General features: G+C 39.6%; 1 protein-coding gene across 1 annotated transcript in view; it reads left to right on the top strand.

Moving 5' to 3' along the window:
* PAPPA (pappalysin 1) overlaps positions 1–18004 on the top strand; it is a 192670-nt gene that overhangs the window by 33383 nt on the left and 141283 nt on the right. Inside the window, exon 2 of the mRNA XM_072125355.1 lies at positions 1605–2679. Coding sequence (XP_071981456.1) covers positions 1605–2679 — 1075 coding nt within the window. The remainder of the gene's footprint in view (positions 1–1604; positions 2680–18004) is intronic.

The following is an 18004-nucleotide window of genomic DNA, read 5'->3' as shown; positions in this document are numbered from 1 at the left end:
TATGTTCTCTGCCCACCTCAGCTTATTGTTGAGGAGGAAACCCAAGTACTTATAGGACTTAAGGATAAGAGTAGTAGTGCAGTAGTGTGCCCATATGTATGCAAAATAGGAGTAGTAGTACTATCTGGTGTCCATACATACAGGATAGGAGTAGTAGTGCTATGTGGTGTCCCTACATACAGGATAGGAGTAATAGTGTTGTGCTATACTGGATAGGAGTAGTAGACCTACACCTTCACACTAAAAACACACACTTGGTATTGTATCCCTTCTCCCTTCTAGACAGTATTTGCCTCTGTGTAGTAAAAGGAATCACAGGAGTCAAAGCAATTCCCCCCAAAGATTACCAAAAAGTCACAGAGATGCCCTGCAGAGTAGCCAGCGGTCACAGAGATGCCCCAAAGAGCGGCTTGTAGTCACATATATGCTCCCAGAGTAGCCAGTGGTCACAGAGATGCCCTATAGAATAGCCATTGAATGAAAAGATGCCCCCAGACTAGCCAGCAGTTACAGAGATGCCCCCCAGAGTAACCAACCGTCACAGAGATGCCCCAGAGTACCCAGCCATCACAGATATGCCCCCCCAGAGTAGCCAGCAGCCACAGACATGCCCCCAGAGTACCCAGCCATTTCAAGGATGACTCCAGAGTACCCAGCAATCACAGAGGCACACACACGGACACACACATCTCCCTAGCTACTCAAACTGGTATTACAAGAGACCATGTTGTCAAGCAGGAAGCATGTGATCAGTCACATGCTTCTTACATCACTAAAGGTCCAAGACATACTTGTCATGACGGCAGGGAGAGGAGAGTAGTGTGCAGGCTCGGCTCTGCCCACCTAGTGAGGCTCATAGAGAAACACAGCTGATCACTTGCCTGTGCGATTAGCTGTGATTAGCTTTTCTGCAAGGCCACAGCTCTTCAATGGGCCCATCAAAGTCCCTGAGCCACTGTTACTCCTGCCCCCCCCCCAGTAGCTCTGCCTCTGGTTTTACGGATTAGTGATGAGCAGGCCCAACCTACAATGTTCCGATCCGTGCTGAACAATGCAGGTTTGGGTCCCTAAACCTGTCCTTCAGCCAGAAGTTTAGTAATTAGGCTTACTCATAAAAGCTTGTGGATAGACAGTTGAGCAGACCATCATCCAGGCTCTTACACCCACCGCTAACACCAAGTCTGGCATTGATCACAGGTGTTAACTATTTAAGACCATTAAAATGTTAACACGTTCAATCAATTCCAACACTGACGCGGGTTTAGTAATATATATTTGGGTTTGGGTACCCAAACCCAGACTTAGGAGTTCAACTGTGTCCACTCATCTTTACTTATGATCTAAACCTGGAAAAACCAAAAGTGGAACCACTAGAGATACTGGTATTGTCTAATGTATGTGCATTATTCCCGCCTGAAATGGGCCTGTAATTATTTTTTAGATCAATAAGTCAATAATTTCTGGTAAATTAGTAGAGAAATTGATATTAAATGTTTAAGAATATTTTTTTCAGACATTTCTATGATATTTGTTTAGCAAAAAATGTTTCCCAAAAACTATGTATTACACTTATTTATATGTTTTTCTTTTCTGGGGATTTGTAGGACTATATGACAAATGTACTTATACATCTGATGACCGTGGATGGATTCTTGGAATTGTGGCCATGGGTGACCAGGGTACAAGAGATCCACGCTATTTCTTCTCCTTAAAGACAGATCGTGCTCGCAAAATGACAACCATCACTGCTCATCGCAACTACCTCCCGAATCAGTGGATTCATCTGTCTGTAACGTACAATGGCCGCTTATTAAAACTCTACATCAACGGAGCACAAGTGGCATCAAGTAGTGAGCAAGTTGGCCCGATCTTCAGCTCTTTTACTCGCAAATGTAAAACGCTGATGATTGGAGGAAATGCTCTTAATCAAAACTACAGAGGCTACATGGAACAATTTAGGCTCTGGAAGATAGCTCGAACCCAGAGAGAAATATTGCAAGATATGGGCCAGACATTTCATGGACTGAGCACCTCTCTACCTCAACTTGCTCTTCAGGATAGCTTTGAGAATGTGAACACCAACTGGTTTCTCGTTGACCGTAAATATGGTAAAATGCCACAAACAGAAAACATCTATCTCCATGTTTCATCATTGGACACCAATTTAGATCTTCCCCAGTGTGGGCAAACTCTTTGTGACAATCTGGAGGTAATATCTAGCTATAACAATGTTGCAGGCTTTCAGCGACCTAGAGTCGTACGATATACAGTGGTCAATGTATTTGATGACAACCATGAAAACCCAACTGTAACCAAAGAACAAATTGAGCTTCAGCATAAGAAGCTCAATGATGCTTTCAACCCATACAACATCACTTGGGATTTAAACGTGTTAGAAAAAAACGACTCCTTTCTACGACATCGACCTATCCTTACTAACTGTGAAATTACAAAAATTGGCAACCGTAATTGTGATGTAGAATGCAATCATAAGCTCACTGGATATGATGGTGGTGATTGTCGTGTACGCAGCTCTTGTTTTTACTCCAGCCGAAAGGATAACAATGTTTGTGATATGGATTGTAACATCGAGGACTTGGGTTTTGATGGTGGAGCTTGTTGTAATCCAAATGTTACTGATGTCACAAAGACTTGCTTTGATCCAAAGTCACCTTACAGGTAAGAATGATCTTTTTTGTATCATTTATCTTTGGATATTTGTATTCAGGTTAATTTGTGATGTGTGTTTGTCTGCATAAATTTTTGGCTGTATAGCTCTTGTGCAGATTCCTTGGTAAAAGCTTTAAATTGAGGTTTCTAACCTGGATTTCGACACTCATGAAAGAGAAACCATGAGTCTCCTGTTCAAATAAATGGGAGGCTCATTTTGGCAAGGATTTTATCAGGTGAAAAATCCATAAAATAATCCTTTGAGTGGAATTACCCCTTAGGAAATGTACAGTAGTAATAAAATAACGAAAGAAACCTGAACCCCTCTGTTCCACCACTGGTGGCCCCAGGGGAGGATTAAGACTGCAATAGGCCCTGGGCTATATGAAAATAATAGCTCCTACAAGTCTGAAAACACTTCCTACATATGGTACAATCATGGAGAATGCTTCCCTTCTGCATACTTCTGCCTATGGTTTCAGGACCTTTGAAGGACCTTCAAAGATCCTAAAATGGCTTGTGGAATGAGAGCAGGAACATTGGTAGGAGGATTCATGGGTGAAGGTCTTTCTCAGTATAAAACGTGGTGGGTAGTTGTGGCGGCCATGGGCCCCGTAGAATGCTTGAGCATCAGGCTACCAACTAAACCACCAAGGTGGTCCAATGCGTAATCCTAAAGCCCCTGTGCATTTGTTTTCAGGTGACATACCATTTGTGGGTAGGTCATTGCTGTAGCTTATCACTAGCCTTAGAAGTCACCTCTAGAGGGGTAAGGTACATATAAAGCAGCATTCCAAAGAGTTTATTCACTTTTTTAATTATATCAACTACTGACAAATATTATAAAATAAATTTACCAAAGGCAAAAAAAAAACTAAATCCTCCTAGACAGCTGTTATTATGTTGAAGATTTACAGATAGACATGTGTCTCCCTTTTAAATTAGGATCTTCCCCTACTTATTGATGATTTCTGTAAATGCATATTAACTGTCCGTCTGCTGAATCTAAGTTTATATAGCACTATCATATTGTACAGCACTTTCAAATAAAAGTAATAAAATAGTAACATAGAACACAAACAATAGAAGTAAAGGCCCTGCTTTCAAGATCTAACAATCTATAAGGAAAAAGGGGTAGCACATCCTATTTACAGTCCATGTTGCATAGGACTGCAGTAGCCTACAGATTGGTATCTAATGATTGCAGGATTACATAGACAGGAGGAGTACACACCAGTGGTTAGTGAATAAGGGAATCAAAGTTATGCAATAAGGACAGGTGACAGGTCTGTTTAAAGAGATGGGTTTTAAGAGCATGTTTGGAGCTTTGATAGTAAGGAATTTGTCCGGGTATTCTGGAGAATTTGTGCAGCTTGGGAGAAGTCCTGGAGATGTAAGTTGGAGGTTCAAATTAAAGAAGAGAATAATCTGAGTACTTTACTATATTGGAAAGTAAGGGTTTGGTGATAGACCGAGATGAAGGAGGAGAGATTGGGAAGTGCAGCACTTTGGGGAGAAGATGAGGGGGTTTAGTTTAAATTGTATTTTGAAAATGACTAGCAAGGCTTACGTGTAAAGTCTCCATTGAATGGCGATTTTGGCTGCTGCATGAAGAATAGATTGTAGAGTAGAAAGTTTAGTAAGTAGAGTTTTAGAAATTTCCATTGGAAAAAATCTATGTTTTTGGGGTTCATATGGTCAGAGTGTGCAAGTGATTGTTTTGAGAGTGCAAAGGGGAGGTCCAGGTCCGGCATAATGCCAGGACAGCAGCCTGCTGCCTCAGGGTTATGGTGATACCACAGATGGAAATGTATAGGTCAGGGTTGGGTCAGTTACTAGATGCCAGAAAGGCAAGAAGTTCAGTTCTAGAATAATTAAGTTTTTGGTAGAGAGGATATGATTCTAAAGATCCTACTGAAAACCAAATCTGACAATGCTTTGTCCAATGGGGGCAGTGTAGAGGGAAAAGTGAAAAGGGCCTACAATTTAGGCTCATCGGTTTTGGAACATTAATAGAAAGCCCATAGAGAAATTGGAAATTTTGAAATTTGTTTTGACAGTAAAGTATACATTACAGTATACACAGATTTGGATAAACTTTAGAAATTGATATGAACTAAAGAGCCACTAAAATTCTGAAGGTGCTGGTACAACTTCTTTGTCTTCCAAATTCCAATCGTTATAGAGATGCTTCAAAGTCTTCCTTACAGAATCTTATTCTTTTGCTATGGATTTTTGGCCTCTACATTAACCCATTGGTCCAAAATGAAAAGCCATCTTCTGGAACTGGCACATATTGTGTATACTGTACGTGAATGGCCTCATTCTTTGACAGAACCTGATATGAGTAATTTATGGCATGACTACTGCCAACAGTCAAATTAGTTTTGGGATTGTCCTGTTTCGTAGTCTAAGAATTATGTAGCTTTAATAAAAAATGATTTTGTAATGTGTATTGTTGTTCATAGCATCATTTTACTAAAACATGTATCAGTTAAAATAAGAAAAGTATGTATGAATGGACTTCAAGTTTAGTGCTTACTATCTTTGAGGGCTTCCTTTTTGCTTGAAAAACAGAAATAATAATTTGTAGGGGAATCTATTTCCAATGACTTTAAAAATTTTATAGCGCTTCTTTGCAGTATAACAACCAGTGAAGCCACAGCATGGAGGGGTTATGCAAATGCAGCCCTCTGGGCTGATTAGCATAATTCAAATAGTTGATTTTGGAAGGAAAAAGGCCATGGATATACAAATATACAAATATTAAAAGATTACCGCAGTTGCAGTGCCTGGATCTATGAGTAAGGCCTTATGTAAATGGCGGTGAAGAAGGGAGGGGGAGTGAGCATACCTCACCACTCCCCTCTCCATTGTAAGCGAAGCAGCTGCCCGGGGAGGTTGTGGTGTGGTGAGACACTGGGGCACATTTACTTAACTGGTCCAGCAAGTTCCCCGAAAGTGCATTGTCCGCAATTCGCTAAGATTGTGCGCCCGATATCCTGCACGTGTTGCTTCCCCACTCAGTCCGCCGGAGTTCACCTTCTTCTTCCTAGTGCATGTAAGTGCTTGGGCTTGCAACACAATTTGAATCTGAAATCCCGCCCTCAGTCCAAATCAGTCAGACCATCTTACAGATTGCCCCCGATTTCTGTGTCATGAAAGCCAGCGCAGGTGCACCAAAAACCAATAGCTTGCGACACAATGCCAGCGCAAGCCCCTGTTCAATACCTGTCAAAGCCACGCAATCCCTCAAAACAACGATCAGTCCGACGAAAGTGAGCAGCGCAACCCTTAGTAAATAAGCTCCACTGTGTGCTCAGGTGCAGGAAACTCGGCAAATTGTGCGACCAGATCATGCTCCCAATTACAGCCGTGTGAGGGGCCTAAGTGTCTCGGGTTTATAAGGCTTGATTTGGATTGGACTTTTTAACCATGAAAATGCTTTATACAGGGCTCTGACAGTGACATTGCCACTACTGACCTGTAAATAAACACCAGCAGGGAGCTAAGGAGTCATACGGGAAGACTATTTTTAAATGCTGTCTAAATTGAAAGGTTAGATCAACATTTTAATGCTAAACTTTTAATACTACAGGCGGTCCCCTACTTAAGGACACCCGACTTACATACAACCCATAGTTACAGACGGACCCCTCTGCACCCTCTGACCTCTGGTGAAGCTTTCTGAATGCTTTACTATAGTCCCAGATTGCAATTATAAGCTGTAAAGTGTCTGTAATGAAGATTTATTGATAATCATTGGTCCCATCACAGCAAAAAATGTTTAAACTCCAATTGTCACTGGGGCCAAAATTTTTTTCATCTGGATCTACAATTATAAAATATACAGTTTCGACTTACATACAAATTCAATTTAAGAACAAACCCCCGGACCCTATCTTGTACGTAACCCGGGGACTGCCTGAACTGTAAATTTGGCTAATTTAAGACTGTCAAATCTAACTTTGCACTTGCTATCTATCAACTAAGTTTATGCCAGAAAATTGAGGCAAAATTTTAACATTGGCAATCTCTTTAGCACAACTTTGGCATTGCCCCTTTTTCTCTGTCCAACCCCTCCCCTTTCTACAAAACTACAAGTTGTACAAATATCAAAAACTGTTTAAACACCTGATAAATAAAAGACAAAGCATTTTAGACACAAAGCATTTTAGACATAATTTGGCACAAATAACACATTTTGGGCCCAGTATTTAGTTGTATGGAGAGTTAAATCTTGCTGAAAAAAAGGGATAGTCTTTACCAGCTCGACAGAAGTTAAAAATGTCAAAAATGTATAAAAGATGCATATTAAAAACAAGTGATATCACTCAAAATATGGAAAATCAGTAACGCGTTTCGGATGCAACAGTGTCTGAAATGTGTTTCCAATTTTCTTTCTTATATCTATTCTGTTTTTAATAGGTATCTTAAAGGAAACCTACCACTTGAAGTGGCAGGTTTCTGATGGCAATACCGGGAACCAGCTCAGGGTGAGCTGGTGCCGGAGCTTATTTTAGTTAGTGTTTTAAACCGCGGTATCGCGGTTTAAAACACTTTTTAAACTTTATAGCCGGCGCAGGCAGGTACGCGCTCGGCGCTTACCGTGCGCGCGGCTACATAGGAAGTGAATGAGAGCCGCGCGCATGGTAAGCGCCGAGCGCGTACCTGCCTGCGCCGGCTATAAAGTTTAAAAAGTGTTTTAAACCGCGATACCGCGGTTTAAAACACTAACTAAAATAAGCTCCGGCACCAGCTCACCCTGAGCTGGTGCCCGGTATTGCCATCGGAAACCTGCCACTTGAAGTGGTAGGTTTCCTTTAAATACATTTTTACATTTTTTTAACTTCAAGCCTTACCAACGCTTATAATATTCAGGGTATCTACCTTGCAACTAAAAGAATCTAACTTCCAAGAATCTCTTTGGAGTCATCCTGGTCCAGCACGGGATCTGTGGCGACGTGGGTGAGCTTTGCACTAAATTTTTCTCGGTAACATGGGTTATTACATGGCTACTAACTCTCAGAATTTTTACCCGCTTAGTGGTGCCTGTACTGTGACAGCCATTATTCACATCCATCCATGTTCCAAGGGACTAACACATTGGAGATAAGTCAATCTAATATTTCTTTTACAAACTGAGAGATTTTTGGATGAACTGAAACGGTTATGTAAAAAAAATATTCACTGATTATTGCTCTCTCTTTATTCCCGTTCTTACAAAGTTGGTTGAGAGGCTGAGTTTTCCCTTTTAGTGACAGAGCTAGCGTAAATGGAAATACCCTTTGCTTTACACTGCTCTAAGCATTTCTTTCTCCTGTCTCCAGTTACAGGGGGCCTCCTTTTTCCGTTTCTTGAAACTGGCAACAGTCTTATTTAATCAGTGTGCTGAGACAGACAGCCAATAGGGGCTCTGCTGTGTGATGTCGGCTCCCGTGTGGGTTCAGTGGTCCGCAGCTGTTAGCATGGTTGATTTCTAAGGACTCTTCAGTAATAAAGATAGTTGTAAAAGATAAACAAAACAAATAACCTGTGAAATTATTTCAGTGGAGAGACAGCGGTTAAAACACAATGGGAAATCTGTGTATGGAGTCGTATTGGGAAACTGAGTATCTGGGTATTTGAGGTATTAACATTTTGCAAAGTTGATATTACTTTGCATGAAAGATGAGATAGTATTCAGTCCAATAAACTAATCCTTGAAGATGATGAAGATAACTGACAGTAGCTAGGTGTTATTGCTCTTCATTTGTCTCTTGTCTCATCCAGAACTTCTCCGATTACAGGTGCTGCCTGCTCCCAGGCCATGCTGCCTGTACCACTACTAGAAGTCTAGGGTCAGGAAGTAAGAGTTATCCTTACGGAGACTTTGCTAATTAAGGCCACCTTGCAGGCATGTGGGACTTTGATGCCATTGATGCTTCACCAGGGGGTTCTGGGAAATATGCAATTAAGTTTTCCAGGATACGGTATGCATATTTCCCAGTATCCCCCAGTGGAGCATCAATAGGTATAAGTCTCCACATGCCGACTAGATGGTCTTAATTGGTAAAGTCTTCGTAAGGAGAACTCTTATTGCCTGACCCTAATCAAAAGCCTCCCTCAGCTTAACTACTTCACTATGCTGACGAGATATAATCACGTCAAAATATTGCTGTCTATAGTTAACAATCAGCTCCTCCTTCTGGATTGGCTCTGGATTCTGGCTTGACTCTAATCCCACATCATGACATTAGGCTTTCTTAAGGTCATGCTTAATGCTAAGGGGACTGCCTTACAAGGTAGAAAATGAGGTGTGGATTTCCTTACTAGAAATCAAGGCAATCAGTAGGCTTCCTTAAGGTCATGCATAATGCTGAGGGGGCTCTCTTATATGGTAGCAAAAGAGGTGTGAATTTTCTTACTAGAAATCTAGGTAATGGTCATGGGCACATCTCTCTTGGTAGAACTATATCATAAGGTGACATAACCTTCCATGGATTCAGTTTCACACTGCGCATGCGCTGGCTACTATTAGACTTGGGGATAGCTAAACATGTAGATAAAAAAGAAAAAGAACGGCAAAAAGCCAGCACAAAATAGGGTACTACTCATTGTGGTCGATAGAAGTAGAAAATGTAGCAAATAGTAGCAAATGTAGAAATTTACCAATTGAACATAGTTTATGGTGGTAATTTGTATTTGTGGCTTCTTTTTCTATTTTATATGTGTTTTAGATTCTCTTCTACCATTGATTTTATTAATTCAGAAAAATACAAAAAGTCTGTCTGCTTTCTTAAAAATAATCACTGTTTATGTTCTCAGGTTGCTGTTACATCTGTGCCCATTCGGGCTTCAGCACCATCCTCTGCCCATTGATAAAAAAGAAAAAGAACGGCAAAAAGCCAGCACAAAATAGGGTACTACTCATTGTGGTCGATAGAAGTAGAAAATGTAGCAAATAGTAGCAAATGTAGAAATTTACCAATTGAACATAGTTTATGGTGGTAATTTGTATTTGTGGCTTCTTTTTCTATTTTATATGTGTTTTAGATTCTCTTCTACCATTGATTTTATTAATTCAGAAAAATACAAAAAGTCTGTCTGCTTTCTTAAAAATAATCACTGTTTATGTTCTCAGGTTGCTGTTACATCTGTGCCCATTCGGGCTTCAGCACCATCCTCTGCCCATTGAGTACAGCAGAAGATGCGCCGCTGACTGTGATTTTATACTTAATTTGCATTCTCTCCTGCAGTAGTCTGAACACTGCCTTACTCCACTCCTGGCTGTCTTAATTGATTTCAACCACACCCCTCTGACTCCTACAATGAACAGATGCCTTCTCCATTCACATTCCTCCCCTGCTAGTCTGGTTTCTCTGAATGTCAGGACCCTGATATCTTATAAGAGGATTGTCCGCTTGCTAGGATTCTTCTTTGGAGCTCGATAGCTTTTTTCTAGACTTCCATATTCTTTGATGTTTTGACCCTTGCCTAGTCTTCTGGCCATCTCCTAATTCATCTAATTTGTCCTGTTTGCTTTTTCAAAATGTTTTCACAGTGACTGGGAATGTCGACCAGTTGTCACCTACTGTGAAGGTAGGTTAGGCAAGCAATAAAAATTGACAGCTGGGTGTGTCCAGCTTTAGGACTCACTGTCCATGTTTGTCCTTCCTTGTCCATCTTGTTGTCCATTCCCTCACAGCAGCATTACAGTTGCATTTTGTATTGCTCAGCTTTTTAATATAACGTTCTAAGCTGTAATGCCACTCAAAACCTGGCAACAGGTGTGGCACTGTTTATAAAAGAAACCAGATCTCCATTAATTTTCTGTCAATATCTCTCTGAGTATGGCTTTATCAATTTTATATAAATTATTAAAATAGTTATTTTGGCCTTTACTCAGCGTACATTTGTAAAAGCTTCAGCACGTTCAATAATTAAAGCAAGTGTTATATTTTCAAAAATGTCAACTACTGCCGCATGACAGTGCGCGAGCAGCATCTTTAAAATATTCTGTGGAGATGTAATGTATTTTACGAATGACTCAGAGGAGACCTTTGATATCTTTCCAGCATTCCACTCACTCCTTTGAAATGGGATTTTGGCACTGCCCTCTTGGAATGGAGGTCTATCTGCATTTCGTATGCTTTGGTCTTTACATCCTCCATAAATATTGCTTCTTTTTTATTGAAAGTTTTATTATTTTAAAATTTATATAGTATAATACAAAAAGTGTGAAGCATAAAAAAACACGTTATGGTCTGTACAAAATTACCTTTTTTTTCTTATTTGTTTGTTTATGGCAACTATTGGGCATGTGAATCATAAAGGCATTGCATTTAAAGAGGAAGGAGAAAGTCACATGGAAAGTGTAGTCTTATCTCCAGATAGCATCTAATAGAGCAAGATAATAGATTGATATATTCATAGTTTGAGGGAAAGATTCTGTTTAATTTGTCATTTATAGATTTACGAGATCTATAACAAGAAGAAGGAAACTTTTGATAATCTGCTCAGCTCTTCTTGCTGTATAACATGCTGCCTTTACAATCAATTCTTCCTGACCTGGCTCCCTCCAAATAGGATACAATGTAAAATCACATACTCACTGAAAACCATATACAGAATGCTCCGGTCATGAAAGCCTTTTAAAGGGAACCTGTCAGCAGAAATTGACCTAATAAACCACTACAAGTATGTTATTAAGCAGATGAACACATTCTAGATTATACATATAGAGAACATGGCAAACACCAAAAAGAATTTTTATGATTTTATTCCAGTGAATGTATCACATAACATATTATGTGGTTATATTATGTTATGTAATATATTCACTGGAATAAAATCATAAAAATTCATTTTGGTGTGTGCCATGTTCTCTATATGGATTGATAATCCTACACTGAGCATCACCCCTCAAAAGTGTGCGGTCACTATTGTTCTCCCTGTCACCTTCTAGATCATGTCTATTTTATGGCCCAGCGTGGTGGCATGGTCCAGAAAATCAGTGTTAAAGTCACATGTAAGTTGGTTGTATAAAGTCAAGGAGGCGGAGAGTTTAACACTGGAGTCAAGCTTTCCTCACTTCAGATGCCACCTTCACTGTAATTGATGGTTCTACAACCAGACACATCACTAACCATATCTCCTTCATTCTGTGGTGAGAACTTGACTTCAATGCTGAACTCCCCGCCTCGATGACTTTATACAACCAATTTACATCTCACTTCAAAGTTGATTTTCTGAATGGTGCCACCACACTGAGCCATGAAAGAAACAAGACCTGTTAATCTGCTTCAAGACTTATTGGTAAAGGTAAATTAGGTCAACTAGAGACTCTAATGTACTTGTCTTGTTGTTTAGCCTGTTTGTGCTCTCCTTTGAAGTGAACAGTACACACCGTTGTAGAAAATCTTTTGGTTTCTTGACAATTTGTGGCATGGAATGGTCTTAATTTCTAAGAACAAAAATAGACTGTCCAGTTTCACATAAAAGTTCTTTTTTTTGTCCATTGGAGTGTTTAATAGAAACAAACAAATACAAACAAATATGATACTCCAGATTCTCAACCAGCTCAAAGGAAGGTCAGCTTTATAGCTTCTCTAAACAGCCAAACTGTTTTCAGCTGTGCTAGCATACTTGAACAATGCTTTTCAAGGGTTGCTGGAAATGGGCCAATCTACATGTATATAGAGATTGCATTAAAAACCAGACGTTTGCAGCTAGAATAGTCATTTACTACATTAACAATGTATAGATTGTATATATGATTGATTTAATGTTACCTTCATTGTAAAAAAATGTGCCTTTCTCTCAAAAATGTTAATTGACCCAAAACCGGGAGGCACTTTACCTTTGCACAGGTATTAATAAACCTTTATACTTCCATACAGTCATCATCCTTAATTTTTTAATGCTGAATACTAGAAGGTCATTGTACACTCATTTAAATAAATGTTTTGCAGTGAAAGCTGAATTAGGGATTTATGCGACATTAACAGCTCAATTTCCTGAACTTGTTTGTTTTCAGATTGAACCTTAAGTGTATTTGAAGAATATTCGATTAACAATGATAGCCATCAGTCATTAGCTCTAACTATATATTCTAATATGAGCTGGTATTTGCAGGGCTTCATAATTGGAACAGTATGGAAAAATGGTGTTTGGAAACACAGGATTTCTTTGGAAGTCTAATTTTTTGTAGACTAGGGCCACATAGATCGAGTCTGGGGAAATATTTACTCTGTCATTGCCTTATCCCCCATATGTATGTACAAGCTTCGCACACATCCTTCAGACATGTTTTTACTTATACTATTAGCCACCTGACCAAGCGAAATGTGTCGTCAGAATTCCGATTAATCTAATAAATATTTATTAGAGTAGAAAAAAAAACAAATAGTAAAATACTAAACTTGAATTTGAAGGCAAGACAGAGGAGGAGAAAATATGGAACTCACAGACAGAACCAATGGGGGAGCTAAACAAGCTCCAGGTACAAAGTAAAGTTTGCCAAGTATGTTGACTATACTTGCTAAAAGGGAGTTTGTCCAATACGTAGCTGCAGACAGTATTTAGTAGCATATCTCTAGTGTTATTTTGTCATACCTTTATTTGTGTTGTTAGTAGCAGCAGGACTGTGAAAGATGGATTTAAGTTCCAGCTGCACTCTGCTGTGCTGTGAGATCTTGGCATTGAACCTATTTTTTCAAAGCCCCTCCCCTAAGTTCTGAATAAGAACAGTAGCCGGCTTGCATTATACAGCATTGAGCAGAGTTATAAGAATGTGAGGCAGTTCAACACAGCAATCTCACAGTGTGAGGGCATTCCTCAAATTTTAAAGGACATCTGAAATCAGATTTACTGACAGTAGATTGTCCAAACTCACATGTTGGTCCTTTTGCAAATTCACTGGTCCCGTTTATCTGATGTAATGCAATGCTTGGGTACTTCTAAAAAATAGCTTATAAAAATATGGAAATGAGATGGAGGTGCTCCAGCTATGTCCCTGTTGTGTGAGAAGATATGCATGCCCCTAGTCTCCTCATTTTAGCCTGGTCCCACACACTGATCATGACATCATCCACTTTCTACAGATTGGTAGGTGGGACAAGGCTAAAATGAAGAGACTTGAGGCATGCATATCATATCAAACTGCAGAGCCAAGAGGTGCTCCGATGACATAGACAGAGCGCCTCCGGCTCATTTTCACATTTTTCAATAGAGTCATGGTGGGGTCTGCACAAGGCTGCAATCCCTATGTCATCATCGTTATCTCCTCTCTACTATTACAGCTCTCCACTCTCCCTCATGTAAACATGAGCTGACAGAGATTTGATTAGAGCATGGGGTCAGCTGCAGGATGAAGGGTAGAGGGGAAGAGCTAGCAGAGCGGATAATGATGATGATAATACTGGGACTTGATCGCACCCAATGACTCAATGCAGTTAGCTGACAGGGAACCAGGTAAACTTTGATATACTTTTAAAAGTGAGTGGAACCATTAATGAGAATTAGTATTAATAAGGCTATAAGAACCTGTCAGTAGATGAAAATGTGAAATCCTGATGAAAGGTTCCCTTTACAGGTATAATCTGGTGGGGTCAATTTCACACATAGTCTGTTACAGATAATACTTTTGCTCGTACTGTCCAAGATGGCAGAAATATAAAGCATAGAGGGACCCAATTTATGCAAAATAGCTGAAGAACTCCACAAGAAGAACAAAAATGCATTCCATACAACATGGCATGCATTGACGTGGTAAGGTAGAAGTTGTTGTGACTTGACCCAGCAGCCAGTGGAAGGACTTGGTTTTAATTTTTGCCATTGGGTACCTGATCCTTTTAATCAGGTGCGCCTTATAATCCGGTGCGTCTTATATATGAACCCAGACGTTTAATTTATTCATAAAATAAATTTCATGGGAGGCGCAATGTATCAAAGTCATAAAGTGAGGTATAGATATGACTGAAAGTCTACGTGACTTACCAACATCTATAGTATGTGTTCTTCAGCTTAACTTCTGAGGATATAACCAATACTATTAGGATACAAATCTACTATTAGGATACAACTGAAAATGATTCCTTCTTCAATAAGTGGAATAATAAGGAGACGCAATAGTTGTGTGACAGCTTAATTGTTCCAATCCTCTGAAGGAAGGTGAAAAGTGATATATAGACAGATAAGAATGTAGAAGATAGAAAAACTCTTCTGTGGAGATGGCACGGTGACGTCAAGTAGAGAAAATTGATAACAGACACAAAACAAGAAAGAAAACAAACCTGACATCAACATGAAGGAAATGTTAGAGGCCGTCGAATACAAAACACTAGAAGATATAGTGAGTAAACGTGATGTTTACTGAATAGAAAAACCCTGATCGGCAGAAAAGATCACTCTAGAAAAGGAAGGGTCAATCCAACGTCAGGAATGCTACATTGTCTTATATACTGTACATATAGGGGGAGATTTTTCATAAGTCTCTTAGAGCAGAACTTTTCTAGTTGACCATGGCAACCAATCACAGCTCAGCTTTAATGTTTCCACAGCTGTTTATAAAATTAAAGCTGAATTCTGATTGGTTTCCATGGGCAACTAGAACAGTTTTACCTCAGAAACTTAATGATAAATCTTCCTCATAGTGTAAAAGTGGAATGAAAAATAACTATATTCTATTATAAAATACTTAATAAAGATTTATTTATGAAAAATTGTTTTATCATGAGAGAAATCCCCTTCAAGAAGCAATCCATTGTGGAAATCAGGCACTGCAGGTAAAATAATGCAACACACGGCAGCCATTCAGCTAATCTTGAATATTTGTTGTGGTTCAAAAGCGGACATTTCACAGTAGAGGTTCCCTTTTGGTTCTGCCAATATGTCCTGTCCATCAAAAGCACCTATAGTGGGCAAATGAGACCATAAATGGACCAAAGAGCAATAGAGGTAAATGATGAATCAGTTTTCATTTACTCTTTATATGTGCAACACTTACTGCGGGTGATCTATCACCATGTTGTCTGGTTTCTTGTACTGTTTGAGACTTTTTGGTCTTAGTTGGGACTTTTTGGTGTTTGATCTCCCTCACTGTATGTGGAGAATATATGGGAAATCTCAGATCCTAACATTCAAGGGGAAAGTTCTTTGAACCGTACTACCTATCTGAATATTGTTGCAGACCAAATGTACCCTTTTCTAACAATAATGGGACACATTTACTTACCCATCCTGTCGCGATCCCCGATCCGGACTGTCCGACGAGGATGCGGAGCTGCCGCAATTCATTAAGATTGTGCGTCCAATTTCCTGCATGTGTCGCTTCCCCGCTGAGGTCCACCGGAGTTCACCTTCTTCTTCCCGGTGCATGTGAGTTCTGATCTTGTGACACAATTTGAATTTTAAATTCCACAGTTTGTCAGAATCAGTCGGGTTGTCCGACGGCCACACCGCCCGATTTGTTTTGCATGAAAGCCGTCACCGATGAGCCACAATCCAATCGCGTGCGCCAAAAACGCAGGGCAATTCAACGCAAATCAGAAAAAGTCATGAAACCCGGCGGAAATGCGTCCGACGGACCCTTAGTATATGTGCCCCAATGTTTTCTGATAGCAGTGGCTTCTTTTGGCGTTATAATGTGTCTTGCCATGTGGAATAATTGGAGAGCCACAGGGAAACGTTTAGTGTGTTGACTTGGACAAATTTCCAAGATCTGAATCGAGCATCCATGTAATCGATGTGCTGGAAAACCAAGTCTGCTCCACCTTGAAAACCTTCTCACAAACATGGATCTACTATCTATGTACTGGTACCAGACATCACCTTCAGAGGAGTCTATACCCTAAGAGGCCAGAGCTTTTGATCTTGCACAAAGGGGATCTACAGAATATTGTATCAAGTTTTAATGTTATGGATAATCTAAATATTAATGTAAAATGTGCATGATATCCATAGCAAGCAGAGACAGTAGACACATTAAAAAAAGCAATAGCCAGAAACATCACTTGTAACTATCATAACAAACTTTGGTCCACCTTGTTTATTTAGTGGGTGTGAAAATACTAAACTCGTCTTGAAATTTCCTTTCTTGAAAGAGGTGGAAAGTTCCAATGTGCTCTGCTAAAGTCTGACTTCAAGCAGTATCATGGAACTTTGCTCCTGGTTAATAGAGTCACAGTTTATATAACATGATGTGATATATAGTGCAAAGCTTATAATACAAATATAAAATCCATTAAAAAAAAATGGGTCCATTAAATGGTTTAGTCATTGGAGGTCATGTGTTCATGCAGATGACCTCTTCTGTAGGCTAAACCCTATTTGTAAATGTAGGATAGACTCCCAAATTTCTAATACCTTTCCAAGAAGAAACAAAGCCATGTTCTTCTATGACGGAGAGCTCCAGATATGTTTTGTATTAAAGGGCAATTATTTAAGATCCATCTTTACGATGATAGCTAGGTGAGTACATTCTAGTTGAGGCTCGATGAGACTGGAGGATGGTGGCCGGTCACGGGCAGATTGGAGAGTGCTGCTAGGGTGTTAATGATGAAAGAACAGATGTAGAATAGAGAGCTGCAGTCTACTGGAAAGCCTACTGGAGAGCTTTGTAAATGAGAACCAGAAGTCTGAGCTGTATTCTGGAAACAGTTATCCAGTGCAAAGAATACTAGAGTATAACTACATTACTAAATCAATTTGATGAAAAGATTACCCGCATTCCTTGTATATTGAGGAGGAGCCTGTTGTCTTGAAGGATGATAAATTAATATGTAACTTAAGTGAAAAATGTGAACTTATAAGAGCAGGCATGTCAATAATGTGGCAAACTCTAAATACAAGAAAAACTTCTATATGTGGGGCTTGTAAGGAACTGAACATTCAAGGAGTTCTATGGGTCTACCAGACATTCTTTGGAAGTCTAATAGAAGTTTACGGAATGGTGTCTGTGCATGTATACCACTACTCTGTTCACATTGGGACTCAGGAACCCTCTTTCTTCTGATACTTACAGTTCTTTCAGTTCTTTCCAGTAGTGTTGTAGGCATTCATGATGTTCTTCGTTAGATATGTTTCTAGAAATCAATAGTGGTATTGGAAGGAATATTCAGGCATGCCACTATATCTTTGTATTTTTATTTGAGTTAGGACTTATTGAAACAACCAATGTTGCCTTACAACTTTAAGTTCCATGCACACGTCCTTGTATGGTCCGTATAGCAAGCTCAAGGCCACAATAGAGGGGCATTATGCAACGTGTCAAAGCTATGAAAACAAGAGGCGATACATAGGGCAGGTCCTATTCCTCCGGCCCGGCATAGGTTTCTGTAGATCTTTGAGCGTA

Source organism: Engystomops pustulosus, chromosome 9 (assembly GCF_040894005.1).
Source record: "Engystomops pustulosus chromosome 9, aEngPut4.maternal, whole genome shotgun sequence".
NCBI lineage: Eukaryota > Metazoa > Chordata > Amphibia > Anura > Leptodactylidae > Engystomops > Engystomops pustulosus.
Note: the sequence above shows the minus strand (reverse complement) of the source record. Positions and strands in the feature narration are given on the sequence as shown.